Below are 25,123 nucleotides of genomic sequence, written 5' to 3' on the forward strand. Positions count from 1 at the left end.
TTTGATTTCTTCAGTGATCTCTTGGTTATTTAGTAACGTATTGTTTAGCTTCCATGTGTTTGTGTTTTTTATGTTCTTTTCCCTGTAATTCATTTCTAGTCCATAGCGTTGTGGTCAGAAAAGATGCTTGATGTGATTTCAATTTTCTTGAATTTCCTGAGGCTTGATTTGTGACCCAGGATGTGATCTATCCTGGAGAATGTTCCGTGCGCAGTTGAGAAGAAAGTGTAAACTGCTGTTTTTGGATGGAATGTCCTGTAAATATCAATTAAATCTATCTGGTCTATTTTGTCATTTAAAGCTTCTGTTATCTGTAAAGCTTTTGATTTCTCCATTGAATCTGAATGAGATCTTTGCCAGGTAGAGTAATCTTGGATGTAGGTTCTTCCCTTTCATCACTTTAAGTATATTATGCCACTTCCTTCTGGTTTGTAGAGTTTCTGCTGAGAAATCAGCTGTTAAACTTATGGGAGTTCCCTTGTATGTTATTTGTCATTTTTCCCTTGCTGCTTTCAATAATTTTTCTTTGTCTTTAATTTTTGCTAATTTGAATACTATGTGTATCGGCATGTTTCTCCTTGGGTTTATTCTGTATGTGACTCTCTGCGCTTCTGGACTTGGGGGGCTATTTCCTTTCCCATGTTAGGGAAGGTTTCGACTATAATCTCTTCAAATATTTTCTCTAGTCTTTTCTCTGTCTCTTCTCCTTCTGGGACCCCTATAATGAGAATGTTGTTGCATCTAATGTTGTCCCAGGGGTCTATTAGGCTGTCCTCTTTTCTTTTCATTCTTTTTTCTTTATTCTGTTCCGCAGCAGTGAATTCCACCATTCTGTCTTCCAGGTCACTTATCCGTTCTTCTTTTCAGTTATTCTGCTATTGATTCCTTCTAGTGTAGTTTTCAGTTATTGTATCGTTCATCTCTGTTTGTTGTTCTTTAATTCTTCTAGGTCTTTGTTAAACATTTCTTGCATCTTCTTGATCTTTGCCTCCATTCTTTTTCCGAGGTTGGATCATGTTCACTATCATTATTCTGAATTCTTTTTCTGGAATGTTGCCTATCTCCACTTCATTTAGTTGTTTTTCTGGGGTTTTATCTTGTTCCTTCATCTGGTACATAGCCCTCTGCCTTTTCACTTGTCTATCTTTCTGTGAAATTGGTTTTTGTTCCACAGGCTGCAGGAGTGTAGTTCTGCTTGCTTCTGCTTTCTGCCCTCTGGTGGATGAGGCTATCTAAGAGGCTTGTGCAAGTTTTGGCTTTTCATTTTTAAAGAGTTATTAAAACAAATAAAATCTAGAATATACAACAGAGACCATAGGTGGCCCTGAAAGCCTAAACTATTTGCTATATGTCCCTTTACAGAAAACGTGTGTGACTTCTGCCCCAGATCAGTTGATATGCTACTGCCAGAGCATCTTTCTTTCAAAATTGTCCATGCTGCTCCCAGGCTTAAAATTCTTTTCATGTCCAGCTAGCACTTGAGGATAAGTTCCAAATGCCCTAGCATGATATACAACGCCTTTTATCATCTTGCTTCATCTCTTACCAAATCCCCTCACTTCACCCCACTGAGCTCTGCCCTTCCGAGTTACCCACTTACTTGCTGTTTACAAATTTGCCTGGGAATTTCCAACCCACTTTGTCTATCTAATCCTGTCCTTCCTGACAGGAAACCTTCCCTGCAAGCCTAGGTCAGACGGCCCCCTCTGCAACCCACATGGTACCCTGTGCGTAATACTCTATCTCTCCCCTACCACTGTGTATTAGAATTAGTTATTTGTTTTTCTGTATTACCTTCCTGATTATGTTACTCTTTTTCAAAGGCCAATGTTTAAGAATGTATCTTATTTTCTCCACAATTCCAAGAACATAATAGACACTAGACAGATGATGAACTGATGAATGAAGGAAGGAAGAAAAGAATGATGGATGCCAGTGATGAGGAGGGAGGTTTCCTAATGGCTGGAGACAGCAGTCTGCATGGTTTTGCATAATCGGGACTTCCAGTCTCTAACGTGCAGTTATGGTGGAGTTCCACAGTGGTACCCACTCCCAGCTTAACATTTCTACCTTGCCCACGTGTTCTCCCCTTGAGAAGTTTCAGGAACCCCGAGGTTCTGTGGCACATGACTGTACAATTTGCAAAGTACTGCTATAGTGTGAATAAGTGCGAGAGTAGATTTCTTATGGTGTCCTGTCTCCCGTTACATCCAGGCCAAGGGATAAATCCTCCTCATCATCACCATCATTGCTAACATTTATTGAGCACTTGCTTTGAGCTATAAGCTGTTCTAAGTATCTTACAGGTATCCATTTATTCTTACAATAACCCTTTGAGGTTACTATCCCAATTTTACAAATGTTTACAAATTGAAGCACAGAGATGTTAGATTCAGTCTGGCTCCAGGGACCCTGTTTCTTTGTACTGATTTTAACCTTAGTTGAATACATGGGCTTGCCAGTATTTTAGAAAGAAGCCATTGGGGTCAGCTAGACCTAGCATAAATTAACATGTTATCTTCTAGCCAGCTGGCTTCCAATTTGTGAGGCTTTTGTTTTTATTGTGGCACATCTGTTTCAGGGAGAGCCTTTTCTTCTCTTGGTCACTCTACCTTTACATATACACCCCCAGCTGTAAAGATGCACAGTGCTCGGCACATAATAGGCACTTATAAACATAATTGTCACATCTGTGTTTGTGTCTCTAACCGTGTATGTTTACATTGTTGATGGCCTGTGTATGTGTGTGCTTAGATACCTCAACCACAAACAAGATGAAGCTGAACTGTTTCTTGCTTTTTGGTCACTCTGATAAATACTGAACACTTCCTAGGCCCTTCTACTCTTCACCACATTTTGAGCTGAGATTCAGGCAAAAGCTGAATTTGCATTTGGAGAGGGGGTAACCCTAGTTGAAGAATCTTGTAAATAACTCTTCCCCACATCTAATACCAGGAGGCTCATGTCATTATGGACAAATATATATGTTCAGTATTCTTACATCGGAATACAAACTCCAGAAACAATACCTGCAAGGACACTGCTAACTTCTTTATAGAAAAGTCAGATTTTCCAAAATTGCCACAGGGAGCTGGGTTACCAAACTTGGAAGGAAAGCTGCATGAAGATTGATCCTATCCTCTGAGAAGTATCTAAACACTGCTGATAGCCCCACTTCCCTGCCCGGGAAGTCCCTGCTTGCTACACAACACCTTTGGTCCAAGAGTGAGCTGGTAGTCACATACTCCTCATAGCTCAGCTGATAGAAGTCTTAAAGCATTTAAACAAGGCTTTCCTAAAAGTTATGGGTTTTTTCAAAGGAATGCAGATGAACATAATGAAGAATACGAAACTAGATACTTGGAAGAAAATATTGATTCCTTCATAGGGATGGAGAAGCAGCTCACAGGTGTCATTCCATCTATATGGAACCCTAGGGAACAGTCTAATGCCATGGAGTTTCTGCCTTTTAATCCCTAAGCTGGTCCCTACCTTCTTTCTATTGTGTGTCTGGGTGCACCCACCTCACTCCCCCACCCCCTTGGTCAAGAGGAGCAACCTAATGGTATATCAGTTAACCCTGGGGACAATCGACAGTGGTGGAGGACAGGAAGGCTAGAATCACAGCATCTTAGTTCTACCACGTAGTATCCACATAAGTCTAACCTCTCTGAACCTTGGTTTTCTCATTAGTTAAAATGATCATACCCACCCTGCAGAAAAGTGGAGTGAAGAACAGAAATATTATCTGTAAAGTGCCTGGCACACAGTGGATACACATTTGACAGTATAATTGTCACTTAGAGATGAGACCAGTGTAACACACCGTCTTCCAGGATGTCACAAAATTAGGAGTTTTACTCTTATTTTGAGGAACCCCTGGGCAGTTGTTCAAACAATAGCACTAGAAAGTTGTCTAGGAAAACACAGTGTGATTGAGAATTATCAGCCTAAATCCAGACAACAGGAGAGGATGCTTATACTCTACTGACAGTTTTTTGCTGACATTTCTGATCTGGTAGGAGAGAGAAATCAGTATGCTTTAAGTGTTTATACTTCCCAGAAAGCTCTGGACAGTGTTCCAAAGTGGCGTTGAGTAGGAGATGAATTAAGGAGTATTTGGAAGGCTTTAGCTTGGGCAACGCAGAGTATCCACGAATGGAAACTTCTTAGAATGGAGGAGAGAATCAGATGGAAAATGCCTCCAGGGTCAATTTCAGAACCACAGTTGTGAATAATGCTATATGTAAAAGTCATAAGCACATGAAATGCAGTTTCCAAGTTTGTAGATAATATAAAAACTGGAGGCTGGGCAGTTAGGGAGGGAAGAAGAAACCAGTTTCAATTTGGTTTGGCTTGTTTCCTTTATAGAACTAAAGGAAATGGGGAGGACAAATGTTTCTCCCTGTTGAAAAGAGTAAGAATAGCAAGTCAGAGAAAAAGGAGCCATCCCAGTAAATACATAAACTTAGCCAAAAAAAAAAAAGTATAGAAGATCAATGCAAGGTCACAGAAATGACTAGCATGAATCAGACAGCAGAGAATATTAGAGGACATCAGTGACAACCAGAGACAATCAGTGACAACCAGCCACTTTCTACTCTCTGAAAAGCTAGAGGGTCTCAAAAGATCCCCCTAGCAGTTAATTTATTCTTCCTAGAAAAGTGGTCCTAGCAAATAGCAGTTCTGAAAAAGTGGTTAACATTTTCATATAAATGAGGAAGTTCCTGAAACAAACCAGAAATGAAAGTGCTTCCATGTTCTGGGTCAGGGTCAGCAAACTTTTCTTGTAAAGGACCGGATAGTAAACATTTTAGCTTTGCAGCAATCCCGTCTCTGCCTCAACCACTCAATTCTGCCAACGTAGCATAAGAGCAGCCATAGACATTTCTTAATCTGCTGTGGCCGCATGCCAATAAAACTTTATTTACAAAAGCATGTGGCAGCCGACTGGAGTTTGGTGATCTCTATTCAAGGTAAATAGGAAATCCAGTCAGAGTCATTTCATGCAGAGGTCTGTAATTTGAAATGAATTACCCAGCAGGCAGATAGAACTACTCATATTAGCAAATTCAAGACTTTATGATTTTCTTAAGAGAAGCAAGCTGAAGGGTTTGGCAGAAAGTATTAGGACAGGGTTAAGAGTGTGTGGTTAGGTGACCTTTCCCATTCCAAAAATGTTTTCTATACTTCCACCTGGAGCAGTCATGGAGCTTCCGGCATTAAATAACTTTTAGTTACAATTAAATTAAAAACAGCCAAGGTTAAATAAAAAGTTGCCCTCACCAAATGGTGATACAGAACTCTTCATGAACCTCAAATCTGTTTCCTAAAATATCTGTACAAAACAAAGCTCTCCCTTGCAAGTCTCTGGGCTACTATATTTTTTGGTTTTGGAAAAAAATTCTTGCTCGCAGAGGACGTCTTCTCACAGCATTCTTTCTGTCCTCCAGCTTCAAGCTACTTAAAATCCAGAATGTTCTTGTTAGTGACTGTCCATTTTCCTGAGTAACTACAAATCTTCGCACAACTTACCCCCAACCCAAAATAAAGCCAAACCACAGGCCTTCCTATTAGTCCCCAGCGGATGCTTGAATAGAGTCAGTTTTTTTAAAAGTCAAAGGTCATTCCCCATTCCTGATTCCCTGCACCAGCTGAGCAAGCTACTTAACTTCTCTGAGCTTTTGCGTCCTCTCTAAAATGCGATGATAATATCAATCTAGTAACATGATAGAATAAAACTGTATAAAACTTGTCCACTTATCTACTAGATACCTGTTCCCACTCTCCCTTTGTGGTAGATTTGATTATCCTAATCTTAGGAATCCTTAAGCAGAAAAAAGAAAAAAAATCTGCGTTTCAGGGTAAGGAAAAGACCTTAACATGTCCCCCTAGGAGTTGGGAGCTGACATTCTTTGCATAGTACCCCTTAACTTACTCGCTTCTAAGTGCACTTTTTTCCAATTCTTATTCTTTCACTCTTATTTCTATACTTTTTTTGCAATTGCAGAATTCTGACTTTTTTTCGTTTAAGTGTTCTAAGATTTCAGTATTTGGTTACTAGTGTTAAAACAGTTATGGAAATAACTAGTTGTCCTTATTCCGAGATTCCTGAGTCAAGAATGGAATTGAGGCAGTTGCCAACCCAGTGTGCCATGTGGCCTCAGTCCTCTGCTCTTCTTTCCCATCCCCAGGGCTGCCACCAAGGTAAACACACTGTGGCCCATGCCCCGCTCTCTCACAGGGCAAATGCCTTACCACCTACCTGGCCATGGCCCTGACTTCTGTTTTTTTTCTTGGAAACACTACATTTCTCAGTCATTTACCCATGTCAAAGCAGCTCCTCACAACCTCCAGAATACATGGGTTCAGACATGAAGAGTGAAGGATGATGGCGATGGTGATGTCAACAACAACCAAATAATAATAGTAACCTGCACTTCTGTAGTATTTACTATGTCAAGTACTTTTCTATGTTCTTGAAATACCCGAACTCACGCAGAATATTCACAACAACCCTAGATTGGTGCAGTAATTCTCCTCATTCTATAGATGAGAAAACTGTGTCCCTGAGAAGTAAATTACTGATTCAAGGTTACAAAGCTTCTATGTGGTACAGCTGGGGTTGGGACCCAGTCACCATGACTCTGGAGTCTGTGCTCTTATCCACTGTGCTATATTGTCAAAATGATCATTTTCAGCTCCATTGCTTTGAAGGTCACTAAATAAGTCTTTATTAAGTATTTATTCAGCATGCCAGCACTATACTGAATACTGAAGAGATAACTATAAAAGAAGTAGGAGTCCCAGCTCTTGAAGTATTCATTTGCAATCTAACTGAAGGAATGAGATGTTGTAGAATGGAAAGGGCTTTGTAGTACAATTTACAACAACCCTGGAAGATCAGGAAGGGAAGGGATTCTTGTGGGCTGTGGTAACAGGAGGTTGAACTTGAACTTACTCTTAAGGGATGGGGAGAATTTGGAAGGATCAACAGGAGGAAGAACATGAACTCTGTCCAAAACTAATGACAAGGAGAGTCAAAGAGGCCATCTTGAATGGAAAGGCAAGTTTATGTTGGGATGTGGGACAGATAAGTTTGAAAAGATGAGGAAGACATTGTTCTAAAAAGAAAGGATGGGGCTTCCCTGGTGGCGCAGCGGTTGCGCGTCCGCCTGCCGATGCAGGGGAACCGGGTTCGCGCCCCGGTCTGGGAGGATCCCACATGCCGCGGAGCGGCGTGCTCCGCGACGGGAGAGGCCACAGCAGAGGGAGGCCCGCATACCACAAAAAAAAAAAAAAAAAAAAAAAAAGAAAGGATGTACCTATAATTTTTATGTTCTAGTTGTGTGTTGAGACCTAAAATGGGTTTAAGAATAATTTGTTAAGGTGAGAGGCCTGAGATGGTACATCATGGCCGATGTAACAAATGGGTATTTCTGTGTCCAGAGCTTGAAATTTTCCTCTGACAACTGGAAATTCCAAGGAGGACTTTCAAGATGGTAATGTAGGTTACCCACACCTGTACCATCAAAAATTACTAATTTACTAGATGTATCTGATGCTTAAGCTGATACTTTTTTACTTAGAAAACAGTAAGGAACTTTCTTAGAAATAGGTCCTCAGAAACAGTAAGCTCACTCCTTTATTTGATCCTCACAAGAACTCTCTGAGGTGTTATCCTCAATTTGCAGAAGGAACTTAGAGGCTCGCAGAGCTGAAAGGCTTGCCCAAGAACACCATGTGAGTCTATGTCTCTTGACTGAAGTCGGGAAGCCTTCCCCTCTACCGCAGTTTCACATGGTTGGTTGTGGACATTACTTTGAGAGGTGGGCCTGTACAAGATAGTGGTGTCACTGTTGAGCCAAGGATTTAGAAGGCATCATGATGCCACCCCACACACAGGATTGCTAGAGCCTTTCCTCTAGACACCCAGAGCGGCCTCCTTTTCAAATGAGAGTACCTTCTAACTATGCGTTGCAAATGCAGAGGAGCGAATTCCACCACAAGGAGCTTGTGCTTGGTAGGAATGGCCCACGAGCACTTTGTCCATATCGTACTCATTTGGACAACAAGGGCTTCACTTGTGTAACTAAAACAATTATCTGTATTCTCTCAAGTTGTCCTTAATTTGTAGAATGCTTGAGAAGACAAGCTGTCACAAAGAAGCTTACAAGTAAAGGCCACGAGACAAGCAAAACTGTGCTTTCATTTTCTAGCTGAAAATAATGACCAAAGAAATAAAGCCGTAAGTTTTAGCCCAGTAAACCAAAAGGGATTGTGGGTATGGGAGAAAAGCAGAGAGTATTAATATACCTAATATGACCACAGTACTATTTGCTATGTATGTCTTAATTATGCCCCAATCCATGTCCCCTCATCCTCTAATTCCATAAATTCCAAAACAACCCTGAGAAATCTTTCTGGTTTTGTTTGGAAAGCAGCACTATGTTTCTGTGCCTGTGCATTCTAAAACAGGCCTGTCAAATTTGAAACCTAAATTCAAGCTGACAGAAGTCAGCTACCAACAAATTAAGTTAAATTAATAGAGTTGATGCCTGAAATACAAAGAAAATGGTTTTTACCCCAGGAATCTCTCTCACTAGATGCCAGGCTAGATAGAGAGACTAAAGCAAACCTCAGTCTCCAGCAAGCCCTTTCCTTTGCCTTGTCATGTTTCCTAGAGAGTCCTGCATGGGAAGCCTCTCCAGAAGTATTGCTCCCCCTAGTGGCAGCCTCCAAACTCCCATCTACCAATTTTATGGGCATATTAAAGACCTGAGAGATTGGAAAAAAAAGTACTGGAACAAGAAACCCTATTTCAAATCCCTACTCTCACACCAAATAATTATGTACCTCCTTGAACTAAAGAGTTCAGTTTTATGACTAGAAACAATTTCTAAGTATACACAATAAATGAGAAATTCAGATTTTGTCCCATGTAGATTTTAACTTAAGACAATATTTAAGACTGTTTTATGAAGGCAAATATTTTAGCTTCTTTATCTTTGTATGCATTTTACGGAATAGAAGAATATATGAATGCTAAATTTTGAGATCTAGATTCCTTTGTTTTCCATTCCCATTATGCCCATCCTAGTTCAGACCCTCAGGGCTTTGTGCCCAGTGTGATGGAGCTCCCCCCTTCTCTTCACCAACTTTGTGGGAATTCTTTTCCAGGCTTCATACGGGCAGGAAGCATCAAGGCTCACTCAGTAGCACCGGTGCCTGGAGGAACTGATGCAGCTATAAAAGCTAACCACCACCTAAAAAGTTACATGTGTCAGGCCCAGTGTGGGAGTGGGATTTACAACTCCCTGCATGAGATCAGGCAGGTGCAGTAGTTCTACGGGAATAAAAAATGATCTGAATATAGAGAGCTAATAAATTGTCTGGCAGGGGGATATAGGCCAGTATCGTTAGCCCCTCTCCCTTTCTTCCTCACAACCTTTTCATCCCCTGTCCTTCCTCACATTTAATTCTTCATTCAGGGTGTCCAACATTACCAACAGAAGGGTCATTGGAAATACCAAAAGGTGGTTTGCAGCTTCCTTATATACCTCATTTTAACTGTTCCTTCTGCTGGATAAGAAAACATACTTCAACTGGGGTTTAGAACGTGATAAGCTGAAATGTAGAAAGAAGAAGGGATTTGCCAATGGTAAAACTTAGAAACAAAATCAAGTTCAGAAGACCTGTCTTCTAGTCTTGTGCTCTAAATGTTCACTTCAAGAACCCCTTCTGATAGGGCTCTGATAGGGAAGGAACTATGCCAACAGACTTAGGAATTTAGCAAATCTTAATCCCTGCCTTTTGAGGATGGTAAAACTGATTAATGATCCACTAAGTTCAGTCATCGAAAATTGTCAGTTCTAATGAAATTTGGTTAAGCCTGCTTTCAATATTCCCGTTTGGAAATTCTTTTGGAGGCATCCATGTTCCTGGGACATCATAAAGATTTAAATCATTAAATCAATGTTTCTTTTTTTTAATCTAAAACAGTCTGAACACCTGAAAAGATTTAGCAATGATACTATGATGCATCTATTAAGATTCCTACAAAGCAACAGTGATATTATTACTTAAAATATTGTATGGCTTACTAAAGATAAGCAAATTATATAATCATCTTTCTCTTATTAGCTCTTTGATATAAACTAAGCAGTTAGTATGTAATTGTTGACTTTGAGAGAAAACACCTAACATGGGTGAATGAGTGAATGAATGGGTGGATGAGTTCTATCACAATGTCTCGTAGCCTCTCTGTCATCCCCCACAAAATTTCAGCTCTAGTTCAATGCCACAGAAGCTAGACTGTCCCTGTAATAGCGGTGATGGTCTGGAATGGCACTGAATCAAACACAAACCATCCAGAAACTTCCCTTTAGCTGAGATTTTCTATTTCCTTCACTATTTTTATCTGAACTGCCCATACATAGCCAAATTGAAGAATGATTGATGTAAGCCTTGCTATTTCTCTCTCCTGCCTTTCCTCCAAGAGGAGGTAAGAAAAAGCAAAGCAACAGGTCCAAGGCCAAAAGCAGAGCTGAGGAAGCCTGATTCATTGGCAGACTGGTCACCCACCTCAGAATAATTAAGAGCTGACTAGAGGTGGCACCAAATTGCAAATACCATAGAGTCTGGAGAGGACCCATCAAGAGACATAGTAAAGACAAAGAATTGTATAGTGGGAGACTGCTGCTGGGACAGGAGATGTGACTCCTAGTCTTAATTTCACCACTAAGTCTTGTGAGCTCCCTGACCCTTTCATGATTTTTTTTCCCTTTCCTGAAAAACGACCCCTTACCTACTTTCTTCCTCTGGATGGATGTTAACATGATATTAGATGAACAGTTCTTGGAGCCTTTGGAAATCAGAGAGGTGGAAATAATCACAAAGATGGAAATGACTGACTGCAGGAACCCCAAAGCCACCACTAAATCATTTCTGTGCTATTGAATGATTTATTGACCTAAGGCCCTGCCAGGTCTGGCACTGGATCTCTGAAGTTCCCATCCAGTCCTCCCCCGAACCCTTCTAGTTTCCCACCTCTGCATACACACTCCAGTTATCATCAGCCTCATCAGGACATCAGCTTCAAGTCATCACTAGACATTAATCCACTTAACTGCCATCATGTCACAGGTAGTTCTTAGAAATGGCATGAATCTAGAAAAGAAAAAAATAGTAGACTGAGAGGAGTGGATTCTGAGGCTCATGGAAGGTACTGACAATTTGATTCTTATAATTCTTTTCAGGTAAAGTATCTGAACTATGTGGTGATTATTCTGGAATTTTCTCTACCATGGCCCTGAAGGGCAGGCTTTACCTTCATTCTGCTGGCACCTTCACTACAAAGAGCCCTCTGCCAAGCATTGCGGGAAATAAAACAATAAATAAGGTCTAATTTCTGTGCCCAGTGATATTTACAGACTAATGAAGGCAATAGAATTGAGATACAGTTACACATACAATTTCCTTCAAACGTGTGCATCAAGATCCTCCCGTCAGTATTCAATTTGGCTGCTTCTCTCCCACCTCCAAGCCTTAACAGATGCCTTTCTCCGTATCTGGAAGCTCTGCCTACTTTCCACCATCCAGCCAAGCCCCACTCCTCCTTTATAACTTTGCCTTTTCCTGAAGAAGCCTTCCCCAAATCCATCTGCAGCATTCGTTCTAGCATCTCCTCTCACCCCCGGTGTGTGTGTTATGTGGATTCAGGACACATATGCTGCCTGCTCCAACTGTTAGCATTTAGTCCAAGTAATCAACAAACTGCATAAGCAATCCAAAAGTTCCTTATTTGGGCTTGCTAACAGAATCACACCCATCAAAGTGGCAAGAGAGGCTGGTTTCCTGAGTGTCACTGTGGCTGGTTTCTGCCTGTTGTTAAAACAGGGTTCTGACTACCCTTGAGGTTCCTTCCAGCTTTACCAATATCCAATGCCAAAAAGGAGTCAACTGACCTGACCGGGCCTACGTTTCTTTTCTGTTGCTCCAGGATTCTTCTACAGCCAGATGATTCCTTACAGATCCTGGCACCCGTGGAAGCTGATGTGGGTTTCTACACTTGTAATGCCACAAATGCCTTGGGATATGACTCTGTCTCCATTGCCGTCACATTAGCAGGTAACGTGGAAATCCCTGTTCAATTCAGAAACTGTTGACCGGTGCCTACAACGTGCCAAGCAGGCCCAGGGACACAGACATAAATGAGATCCATACCCTGCCTCCAGAAGTTTATAATCTGTAATTGTAATCAAATGGAGATAAAGTGTAATATGAGATAGAATGAAATAAGTGCTGATAACCAAAGAGGGTGCAGTTTCACTCTACCTGAGAGGTCTTAGACTTGGAGTAGAATTTTGATAAACAGAGATGCAGGAAATACTCCAGGCAGAGCGAACGTGAGCAAAGGAGATGTATACAAGTAAGTAGCCTGTTGGGGAACATGAATCATGACCTAAGATCATTGAATGAACTTTTCATTTCTCCTCCATCCACCTGTTGCAAAGAAGACTTTAAGACCTGGGTAGTTGGAATTCTGTGGCTGTGGGTTGGAGCACAGGTGTTCTTCTCTGTGACTGTTTATTTCAACCTCTTGGTCTAATACACCTGCCTACACTTCACCTTTATCCATAGAGGTTAGGCAAACCATTCTACACATAGCAACTTCAGAAAATTGCGATTCAGAGTACCATGCCTCCCGAGGTTGTGGTCTCGTAGTAAGGTACTCTTATAAAACCTCTCTTACGTAGGACAGATCCTTGCCTTTGAAACTGAAAGAGACCTTAGATACCAGCTAGACCAGAGCCCTCAGTTCTCAGAGGCCAGGCAACCTGAGGTCACATAGCCGCTCAGCTGGTGGCAGGGAAAAAGGGAACTGAGGTCTCCTAACCCCCAGATCATTGTTCCTCCTTCTCCCCACTGATGCTACCAACCCAGACTCCCTTTCCTCAGATCTGGGCCGCGCAGCCTTTGTGGCGGTGTGTTGCATGTGTTTGTATTTATTCTTTTCCATTGCCGCTCCCATCAGATGATTGAGTAGATGCTAGAAAAGCCGACATCACCCCACACTGACCTCATCCGTCCACGCCGGGATTATGTTGTCACACTGTTTTCCAGTCACACATGCTACTCGCTTGCATATCTGTTTAGCAACAGTATATCTACCCCATGACCTAAGGCTGATCTGGGAAGGGACCTTGAGTGGGACGCTTTGCAGAGAGGATGAAAGTCAACAAAGAATAAGGCGAGCTAAGGGGCCCTGGGGTGGATTACGGACTGATATCAATGCCTATTTGTGTGTGTGTGTGAATAGAACATTTGCTTTGCTCCTAATGTATTCCGCTCACAACTTTATGCCCCTCTTCGTTATACAGAGTCTAGATGCTCGGCACCCGTCTGGTTAATTCTCTTCTGCCTTACCCCCTCCCATCTGCCTTGGCCAGGGCACTGCTGACACCCTTCCAACTGCTGGCAAGTAGTGGCTCTTACAGGATTAACTCTCCCGTTTATATTTATCCAGATACGATTCAGCTCTGTCACAGACTAAATACCCTTTGTTCACCTGAATTTAATACTATTCACGGAAACCTGTCTGGAATTAAGCAAAGCAATTGTAACATCAGGCTTGTCTTCAGCTCTTTGAAGAGGAGCTATTGGAGGCTGCCAAAATATTCAAAGCCAGGGAAGAAAGAGAGCAGCCAGAGAGGCACCGGGGGAAAGGGAGAAAAGGAGCTGAGTGATGAAGTAGTTCACGCACACCACACCCAGGGCTTAGGAAGCTGCATCCATGGGCTTCAGTGGTGGGGTTTGTTCAGGTCTGCTAGCAGATCTGTCAAACAGTCCCTCTGAAAGGTAAGGCCCAAAATGGATACGCTGTTTTCAGACTGTATTTGTGTCTTTACCTGGGATTATCGTCTAGCCTGGTGTCAACGTCTGCACTCACAGTTTTAAGTGACCCACACCCTCTGCCAAGTATTACTGACGAAGAGCAACAAGTTAGACCCGGGTTTTGTGATTCGTGAAGCTTACAGACTAGTGAAGGCAATAGATGCATGCGTGACTACCTCGAATGCAGAGACAGTTACAGTTTCCTTCAAAAGTACCCCGCATAGGCGTATAAGATACAACCTAAATATAACGTAAATGGGTGCGGGGCAGCGGTTTGCAGGGGATAGATGTGGCGCATTTCTAAATCTTATTACCAGTTATACTGTTCATTAACCATGTGACCTTGAACAGAGTGTATAACCTCAGAGTCTTTGTTCTCAGCTGTAAGAGTGAAATTAATCCTATTTTACAGGATTGTTGTGAGGTTAAATAAGATTGCACGTGTGAAAAAGCCCTTAGCTCAATGCCAGGCACATAGTTCACACTCAATAAATGTTTCCTTTTCTTTCTCTAGCTCTCCTAAAATGAAACGCATCCTGAAAACAATTTTAAAATGTGTAAAACATTAGCCCAACTTTGCTTCCACGTATTTTCCACTGTAAGTCTTCACACTGAAAATTTTCAAGTACGGACTTAGGAGCTGATTCAGCTCACTTGTGATCAAATCCTCGTGGTAAATCTCAGTGCTTCTGATTTTGAACAGTTTTTTCTGTTTTTTTTTTTTTTTTTTTTTTTTTGGTTTTTTGACCTTGACTTCAATATAAATGTAGGCCAAAAGGAAAAACAAGATTTTTCTTGAGGCTCAAGCACTCAGGTATCCCCATGATTTTATAAGAAATGTGTGGATTTTAGCCTTGCCTATGCACCTGAATCAACCAGATGCAGGGAAATTTGTTCATAGTAATTCACAAGAGCAGGCATAGCATGGCAGTTAAGCCTGCAGGCTCCGGAGCCTCATGGTCTGGATTTGAATCCTGACTCTGTCACATCCAAGCTACATAACCCTGAGCAGCTTCTTCATACTCTCTGACTCAGTTTCTTTATTTGTCATATGGTGATAATAATAGTGTTTGACTCAGAAGGTTCTTGTGGAGATTAAATACCTTCATCATGTAAAATGCTTATAAGTATGCCTAGCATGTAGCAAGCACTCAATACTCATTAGCTCTTATTATTATTGTGAGGATAAAACAAAAGCCAGGTTATTTTTACAGTAGGGGAAATTCCTTTTCTGAGACCAGAATGCTCACAAACCCTTTGTAGAGCACCTCACTCTAATGTCTCAGTGTCTCAATGTCAAGGGGGAAGCTGAATTAGCTATCTGAAAAGCGGCTGGAGTGCCTGGGTCCAGAGCAAGGGAGGTGGATACCCAAGCAACATTTCACATGAGCCAGAGGAAGGGAGGTCTGGTGAACCCTCCCTGGCCCATAATTGGACCTCTCCTGTTGAGTTGCCCCATCCTCTGAGTTGAGTGTGTTGTCAATTCTTCTTAGGTTCATTGTAGGTCCATTGGTACTCTCTACACAGTTTTTGCTTAAACATATAAACACCATTTAGTTTTAGACACACCAAACCTTCCTTGCCCTGCCCTGTTTGAGCCTGTAAGATATTGTCTTTAGAGCCCTTTGCTTCTCTCCAAACTCATCAGTATGTGTTGATTTTATGTTTTAAGTCCCAAAGGTTTGAGAGTACTTTGCGAGTATGTCTCAGCGTGGAGATGGCTAATGTTTCCCTACCTACTTCCCTGGCTCCAGAAACTCACAGTCAGGTAGACCCAGTGGCACAAAATTCCCTTCTGTCCTAAACTGACTTAATTGGATGCATGTTTCACTGCTCAGAAGGTAAATGAGAGGGGAGGGTAGCAGGGGCTAGGGAGGAGTATAAGAATGTCACCAAAATGTCACATGCCTAACATGTTGAAGAACTGATTACTTTGTGTGAGGGTATAAACACAGGTAAAGAAGAGTTTCTGGTGTGTGCAAAGACAGGCACTAAGATTGGAGAGCCATCTTGAATAGTCAGATTCAGCATTCAGCCAGAGCTGCTCAGAAGGCTTCCAGATCTGAATGGTGTAGGCAGCGTTTTGAAGGAAAGCAGTAGTTTCCTGGTAAATTGCTTCAGTCTGGATCAGAGGAGGGGAGCTTTACTTACCAATGCAGATGGGGCTTGTCCAGGTGTAAGCCATTGATGAGGTCATAGCCATAAGGGAAACGTTTTTGGTTGTCATTGATTTTATAAGATCACAAAAGAGATACTGTAAGGCCTGCTTGACATCATCAATGGAAAATGAGAAGGAGATGGGGGCTGAAGGATGAGTGTATCTTTCATTGAAAGGAGAGAACACAGATGAGCTCATCCAAAGTTTTCACAGGAAAAGAGAGACAGAAAATATTCCTCCTTTCCTGGCATGTTTTTCTGAGTTTTTATGAGTTGAATAGCTGACACATATTGTGTCTAATAAAGAGATCACAGAAACCTCACTGGGAAAATAAAAATAAAAGGCAGTTGTTGTTTTTTAAAAATTCTTCTTTCTCTGCCCCCTCCTCATGATTTAGTAACTGCCATAAAAGACGAGCAGTTTTGTAAGCCTTTCATAACGTAAGTCATTTCAAATTGGCATTTCTGAATTTTTCATCCAGCCATTGTTAACCAGAGGAGGATTTTGCTTCATAGAGAGTTAGGCTCAGAGAAGGGTTTGTCACCAGCAGCAAAGACCGACAAAGGAAGGTTTGCCCCAGTGTACTAGATCAGAGGGAAAGGCACACAAGTTTGGCTGTCTTCCTAGTGGCGCTCTGAGCAACAGGGTAATGGCCATTGACTGATTCAAGCTGCCATCAAGGGACTTCATTATCTAATACAATACCAGGTAACCAGGTTCCTTAAGTTTTCCTCAATATGTATAGATGTGTAGCATGCCCACTAAAGAGGCCTAGCTTTTAGAGAATTCAGGTCGAATGGATGAGGGTATAGCAGGAGAACCCAACTTACTCTGCTCCCCAGTAGACTAGAGGAAACAAACAAGGAAGTACAAATGATCTAGGCTAACCCATCTCACATCCTGAAAAAGCAATTCCCACAACTGTCCAATGGAATGAAGGAAGGATGGGTGGTTGGACATGTAGTGGGTACCATATCCTTGGTTGTTTCTAGGAGAGGCTGCAACATCATGCAGCTGTACTGGGTATGGGGTCCCTCGTCTAGGACTCTGCAGTGGAACATGCAAAATAAGTTAGGTCAGCCCCGCTTGCTGCCTTAGTGTCCTGGGGAGTTGTCAACTTCAATTGAATAATCAGAAGAGGTAATGGCAGTAACCTGAGTAACCTGACACGCTGGCATTGGCAAAAATATCTTTAGGGAATGGTGATTGAACCAAGGGAGGAGAAGGAAGCCATGCAGCCCGGGGATGTGCAAGAAAGGGCAGTCTAAGCCTTACCCACTTCCTTAGATCCTAAGGGCCCTGCAATATTGATACCAACGGCACACCAGCTAAACAGAATCACAAAGGTGGAGAAATACCAAGTCCTTTTCATTTTTTCGTGCAAGATAATTAATTAGTAGTCACAGTGTGGACCCTGAATCATCAAGAAAAGGTTAAATTTGGTTAAAACTGTTTTATCAGCTTTATTGAGGTATAATTTACATCCCATAATATTCACCCATTGTAAGTGTTCAATTCAGTGATATTTTAGCAAAGTTTTTAAGTTGTGTAGCCATCACAGCAAACCAAGGTTATTGTTTGCTGAAAAACTCCATGGAGGTATAATTCACATACTCTACAAGTCAACCATTTAAAGTACACAATTCAGTGGCTTTTAGTACATTCAGAGTTGTGCATTCATCACCACACTCAATTTCAGAACATTTTCATTATCCCCAAATAAACTCCACACCTCTTAGCCATCACTCCCCAATCCCCCTATTTCCTCCAGCCCTAGGGAACTACTAATATAGTCTGTCTTCATAGATCTGCCTATTCTAAACACTTCAAATAAATAGAGTAATGCATGGTCCTTTGTTACTGACTTAGCATAATATGTTCAGGATCCACACATTTTGTGGCAAGTATGCTGCATTCCTTTTCATGGTGGAATAATATTCCATGGTATGAATACACCACATCTTCCGTTTGTCAGTTGATGGACATTTGGGTTGTTTCCAGTTTTTGGCTGTCATGAATAATGCTGCAGTGACCATTCATGTGCAAGTTTTTGTGTGGACATGTTTTCATTTCTCTTGGGTATATCTACCTAAAAGTGGAATTGCTGGATTGTGTGGCACACGTATGGTTAACTTTTTAAGAAACTGTCAACTATGTTCCAAAGTACCTGCCCCATTTTATATTTCCATCATCGGTGTATGAGGATTCCAGTTTCTCCACATCCTCACCAATGCTTGTTACTGTCTATTTTTTAAATTACAGCCATACTCATGGATGTAAAGTGATAATTCATTGTGATTTTAATTTCCATTTCCCTAGTGACTAACGATGTTTTCACGTGCTTATTAGTTGTTTATATATCTTCTTTGTTGGAATAGTAACTTTGGTGATAAAGGCAGTGTATATGGCCTGTGTATTAGTTTTTTATTGCTGCCCTAACAAATTACCACAAGCCTAGAGTCCTAAAACAACACAAATATATTATCTTACAGTTCTGTAGGTCAGAAGTCCAGTACAGTCTCACCAGGATAAAATCAAGGTGTCAATGGGGTACACTCCTTTCTGTAAACTCCAGGAGAAAATGCTTTCCCTGTCCATTTGGATTGTTGGCAGAATTTAGGTCTTTGCGACCTACGACTATGGTGCCTGTTTTAACTGAGTGTCATTCCCAGGTTCTAGAGGCTGCTGCATTCCTTAGCCCTTGGCCCTCTTCCTCCATCTTCAAAGCTAGCAGTTGGGGGTTGAGTCTTTCTCATGTGGCCTCTCTCAGACAAACTCTTCAGTCTCCCTCATTCAATTTTAAGAGCTCAAGTGATTAGACTGGCCCACCTAAATAATCTAGGATAATCTCCCTATTTTAAGGTCAGTTCATTAGCAACCTTAATTGCAGGGAAATGCAACTTTAATTCCCTTTTGTCATGTAATATAGTCACAGATTCCAAGGATTAGAATGTGGACAGCTTTGGGGGGGGTGGCGCATTATTCTGCCTACCACACCCTGTCTGAAGGGCACAGCTCATTTTCATCTTACTAATGTCAAAGGAAAACACAAATCTAATGTTGGTAGACCTTCCAATTTTTCCATATAAGCCAAACCAAAACACACACACGCCTGCACACACACGCACACACTCGCACACACATGCCTTTTGTTTTTAATCTCTCCACTTTTTTACTGAGCCCCACTAATTCAAAATTTTTTTAAAATTCTTTCCAGACCAAACATGTCAGTGGTCTGCACATAGCCTGGAGGCTACCAGTGCCCTCTGGTTAAATCATCCATTTTCTATATTCTCTGCTCATATATTACACCTCATTTCCCGGTATAGTCAAGAGTGTTACTAAAGTGTAATAATTTATTTTATTAGATTACACTAAAACCATGTCATGGTTTGGATGGGAGAGAAATATTTATTTTTTTACTACTCCTAAAAAGGAAACTTATTGTAACAATGGAATAGGTAAGATTTTAGGGAAAGTATTTGCCTCATTACAAAACTTAGAGCAGATTTAGAACTATAAACTTGTGTCCTTATTGTAAACAGAGAGGTTTTAAATAGATGCACACTTGGGTCTTTTTTTAGATCTAAAAGTTCTATGAATCTCTTACATACAAATAAAGTACAGCAATCTCCACCCACCACTACCAGCTCTAAACTCCCCTTACTTGAAATTCTAACATTTGCAAATTCTATCATTTACTTCCTTTATCTTTGGGAGACTAGAACACTAGATGGCAAAGGAAGGATAGCTTTTGCAATAAAATCTAGGAAAAATTACAGATGACAGGGAAAGGTATCAGTGGACTGGTGAGGAGAAAGGGTGTAGAGTTGACTAAAAGGTCAAACACTGATTCAGGAGGCAGGAAGTGGGAGTGAAGGAGACCTTGCAAGAGAGACAGCAGGACAGGAAGGAGTTAAAACTTCCTGAGCTATAAAATGTGAAAGGCACTTGGAAAGAGAACCAGGCTAAAGAAAATATCATGCATTTTAATATGACTATTATCTGTAACAAAGCAACTCTTGTTGAAATTGCCAGGTAGCCACATCCTGAAAAACTTCTGGCCAGCAAGGGATAGTAACTGGCCACTAATAGTCAGGATCCATCATTACTGATTTCAAATATACAAGATGTTGTTGGTATTTTTAGAAAAGTTTTCATAGGTTCATAAGACAAGTTTTCATAGGTTCATACTGATTGTGGTTCCTTAAACTTCATCTGACTCATGAGTTCTTCAGTTTGTCAACTGGGAATTCTCATTTCAGGGAGTTTTCACAGATTTCACTCCAGTGGCCCTTCTGAGAGACCTGTGATAGTTGCAGTGTAAGCAGAGGCTAGCATTTCTTAAGGTGTTGCTTTCATAGTCTCACTGATTACAAGGCATTATCCATGGATTAAATCTAGATTAAATACAATTTGCTTAGTTTTAGGTGGTGAAAGTATGTGAAATTTATAACACCTTATTGCTGTATATTCAAATATTTTAATTAGTGGGCGTCACTATCTTATTCACTTTTCTCTTGAATTAAGATTTGGGTCTCCTGTGGATCTCATTACGGTTTTCTTGAACAGAGTCATGGGGGCACCAGCAAGTCAGCCTGGCATGCGTTGTTTCACAACTTCTCTGGAAGTAGATACTTTCTGGGGACTCCAACAAGACCAGCCTCGGTGTGACTTGAAGCTCTGTCTGTCCGGAGACTGATACCAGTTTCAGGAGAAGCTGGAGTATTTAAATAATTTCTTCCTTGTTTAGCCTGAAACCCTCACAGTTCTTCAAAATAGAAGCACTTGAGTTCCTTCTCACTAAAAGATTTGTTCTCTCTCCTCTTTCCTGTTTTTTCCTCTTTCTTTCTTTAAACTTGTCCTTTCTTTGTGTTTTCTTGGTTTATCAGAAGTTCCCAACGCTGCTCCTCAGAGCATTTTCTCCATGTATCATAGCAAGGATAATGCCAATGATAGCTAACATTTATCCAAACTTCATGCTGTGCTAAGGAATCATTCCTACAGTTTTACAAGCATTAATGTGCTTATTGCTCTCAGCAACCGTAGAAGTAGAAAACCAAGGCACAGAGAGACTAAATAACTTGCCTAAGGCCACTCAGCTATTGAGGGATGGAGTCTGAACACCTGCCATGGAGGCACCACTTCTCATGCCCATGCCCCCTGCAGGCATCATTACTTATCATGCACTTTTGCTGCTCAGTCCTCCTGAACAGTAACCCAGAATCCATATCTGAGCAGTACTCCAGGAAGACTTTGACAATCACTGCAATCATAATCTCAGGTCTATTTGCCATTTTTGCATCCTCCCCGGAGTGCTTGGGTCATCTTCAAACCTGCCTCCTGCAGTCATGGTTTCCAAAATTGCCCAGTTTCCCCGTCACCGTCAATAAGTCTTCTCATTCTCCTTGGGAGTGAATGCACATGCACACTTCCTAGAATAGACTGCCTCTCCCTCAACAGTAAGCCTCTGAAGACTTTGAAGTACAATCCAGTTTTTTCTCTATTATTTTCAATTTTTTAAATTTAATTTATTTTATATTGGAGTATTCTTGATTTACAATATTGTGTTAGTTTCTGGTGTACCACAAAGTGATTCAGTTATACATATACATATATCCATTCTTTTTCAAATTATTTTCCCAGGCAGGTTATGACAGAATATGGAGTAGAGTTCCCAGTGATATATAATAGGTCCTTGTTGATTATCTATTTTATATATAATAGTGTGTATATGTTAATCCCAAACACCTAATTTATGCTTCCCACCCTTCATGTTTCCCCTTTGATAACCATAAGTTTGTTTTTGAAGTCTGTGAGTCTGTTTCTGTTTTGTAAGTAAGTTCATTTGTATCTTTTTTTTTTAAATATTCCACATGCAACTGATATCATTTGATGATATTTGTCTTTCTCTGACTTGCTTCACTTAGTATGATAATCTCTAGGACAATCATGTTACCGTAAATGGCATTATTTCATTGTTTTTCATGGCTGAGTAATATTCCATTGTATGGTACATATGTAACGTCTTTTTTTTAATTTTTGGACTTGATTTTATTTATTTTTTTATACAGCAGGTTCTTATTAGTCATCAATTTTATGCATATCAGTGTATACATGTCAATCCCAATTACCCAGTTCATCACACCACCATCCCCATCCCCCTGTGGCTTTCCCCCCCTTGGTGTCCATACGTTTGTTCTCTACATCTGTGTCTCAACTTCTGACCTGCAAACTGGTTCATCTGTACCATTTTTCTAGGTTCCACATACATGTGTTAATATACGATATTTGTTTTTCTCTTTCTGACTTACTTCACTCTGTATGACAGTCTCTAGATCCATCCACATCTCAACAAATGGCCCAATTTCATTCCTTTTTATGGCTGAGTAATATTCAATTCTATATAGGTAGCACATCTTCTTTATCCATTTGTCTGTCGATGGGCATTTAGGTCGCTTCCATGACCTGGCTATTGTAAATAGTGCTGCAATGAACATTGAGGTGAGTGCTTTTTTTTTTTTTTTCGCGGTACGCGGGCCTCTCACTGCTGCGGCCTCTCCCATTGCGGACCACAGGCTCTGGACGCGCAGGCCCAGCGGCCATGGCTCACAGGCCCAGCCGCTCCACGGCACGTGGGATCCTCCCGGACTGGGGCACGAACCCATGTCCCCTGCATCGGCAGGCAGACTCCCAACCACCACGCCACCAGGGAAGCCCCCGAGTGCATATTTTTGAATTATGGTTTTCTCTGGGTATATGCCCAGTAGTGGGATTGCTAGATCATATGGTAATTCTATATTTAGTTTTTTAAGGAACCTCCATACAGTTCTCCATAGTGGCTGTATCAATTGACATTCCCACGAACAGTGCAGGAGGGTTCCCTTTTCTCCACACCCTCTCCAGCATTTGTTGCTTGTAGATATTCTGATGATGGCCATTCTAACTGGTGTGAGGTGATACCTCATTATAGTTTGATTTGCATTTCTCTAATAATTAGTGATGTTGAGCAGCTTTTCATTTGCTTCTTGGCCATCTGTATATCTTCTTTGGAGAAATGTCTGTTTAGGTCTTCTGCCCATTTTTCGCTTGGGTTGTTTGTTTCTTTTATATTGAGCTGCCATTACTTATCATGCACTTTTGCTGCTCAGTCCTCCTGAACAGTAACCCAGAATCCATATCTGAGCAGTACTCCAGGAAGACTTTGACAATCACTGCAATCATAATCTCAGGTCTATTTGCCATTTTTGCATCCTCCCCGGAGTGCTTGGGTCATCTTCAAACCTGCCTCCTGCAGTCATGGTTTCCAAAATTGCCCAGTTTCCCCGTCACCGTCAATAAGTCTTCTCATTCTCCTTGGGAGTGAATGCACATGCACACTTCCTAGAATAGACTGCCTCTCCCTCAACAGTAAGCCTCTGAAGACTTTGAAGTACAATCCAGTTTTTTCTCTATTATTTTCAATTTTTTAAATTTAATTTATTTTATATTGGAGTATTCTTGATTTACAATATTGTGTTAGTTTCTGGTGTACCACAAAGTGATTCAGTTATACATATACATATATCCATTCTTTTTCAAATTATTTTCCCAGGCAGGTTATGACAGAATATGGAGTAGAGTTCCCAGTGATATATAATAGGTCCTTGTTGATTATCTATTTTATATATAATAGTGTGTATATGTTAATCCCAAACACCTAATTTATGCTTCCCACCCTTCATGTTTCCCCTTTGATAACCATAAGTTTGTTTTTGAAGTCTGTGAGTCTGTTTCTGTTTTGTAAGTAAGTTCATTTGTATCTTTTTTTTTTAAATATTCCACATGCAACTGATATCATTTGATGATATTTGTCTTTCTCTGACTTGCTTCACTTAGTATGATAATCTCTAGGACAATCATGTTACCGTAAATGGCATTATTTCATTGTTTTTCATGGCTGAGTAATATTCCATTGTATGGTACATATGTAACGTCTTTTTTTTAATTTTTGGACTTGATTTTATTTATTTTTTTATACAGCAGGTTCTTATTAGTCATCAATTTTATGCATATCAGTGTATACATGTCAATCCCAATTACCCAGTTCATCACACCACCATCCCCATCCCCCTGTGGCTTTCCCCCCCTTGGTGTCCATACGTTTGTTCTCTACATCTGTGTCTCAACTTCTGACCTGCAAACTGGTTCATCTGTACCATTTTTCTAGGTTCCACATACATGTGTTAATATACGATATTTGTTTTTCTCTTTCTGACTTACTTCACTCTCTATGACAGTCTCTAGATCCATCCACATCTCAACAAATGGCCCAATTTCATTCCTTTTTATGGCTGAGTAATATTCAATTCTATATAGGTAGCACATCTTCTTTATCCATTTGTCTGTCGATGGGCATTTAGGTCGCTTCCATGACCTGGCTATTGTAAATAGTGCTGCAATGAACATTGAGGTGAGTGCTTTTTTTTTTTTTTTCGCGGTACGCGGGCCTCTCACTGCTGCGGCCTCTCCCATTGCGGACCACAGGCTCTGGACGCGCAGGCCCAGCGGCCATGGCTCACAGGCCCAGCCGCTCCACGGCACGTGGGATCCTCCCGGACTGGGGCACGAACCCATGTCCCCTGCATCGGCAGGCAGACTCCCAACCACCACGCCACCAGGGAAGCCCCCGAGTGCATATTTTTGAATTATGGTTTTCTCTGGGTATATGCCCAGTAGTGGGATTGCTAGATCATATGGTAATTCTATATTTAGTTTTTTAAGGAACCTCCATACAGTTCTCCATAGTGGCTGTATCAATTGACATTCCCACGAACAGTGCAGGAGGGTTCCCTTTTCTCCACACCCTCTCCAGCATTTGTTGCTTGTAGATATTCTGATGATGGCCATTCTAACTGGTGTGAGGTGATACCTCATTATAGTTTGATTTGCATTTCTCTAATAATTAGTGATGTTGAGCAGCTTTTCATTTGCTTCTTGGCCATCTGTATATCTTCTTTGGAGAAATGTCTGTTTAGGTCTTCTGCCCATTTTTCGCTTGGGTTGTTTGTTTCTTTTATATTGAGCTGC

At 41.1% G+C, this 25,123-nt stretch overlaps 1 protein-coding gene across 1 annotated transcript in view; it reads left to right on the forward strand.

The window, feature by feature from the left end:
• The window catches only part of ADAMTSL1 (ADAMTS like 1), a 475,524-nt gene that overhangs the window by 320,805 nt on the left and 129,596 nt on the right, over positions 1-25,123 (forward strand). The window contains exon 20 of the mRNA XM_024126824.3: positions 12,002-12,129. Coding sequence (XP_023982592.1) covers positions 12,002-12,129 — 128 coding nt within the window. The remainder of the gene's footprint in view (positions 1-12,001; positions 12,130-25,123) is intronic.

This window comes from Physeter macrocephalus, chromosome 9 (assembly GCF_002837175.3).
Source record: "Physeter macrocephalus isolate SW-GA chromosome 9, ASM283717v5, whole genome shotgun sequence".
Lineage (NCBI taxonomy): Eukaryota > Metazoa > Chordata > Mammalia > Artiodactyla > Physeteridae > Physeter > Physeter macrocephalus.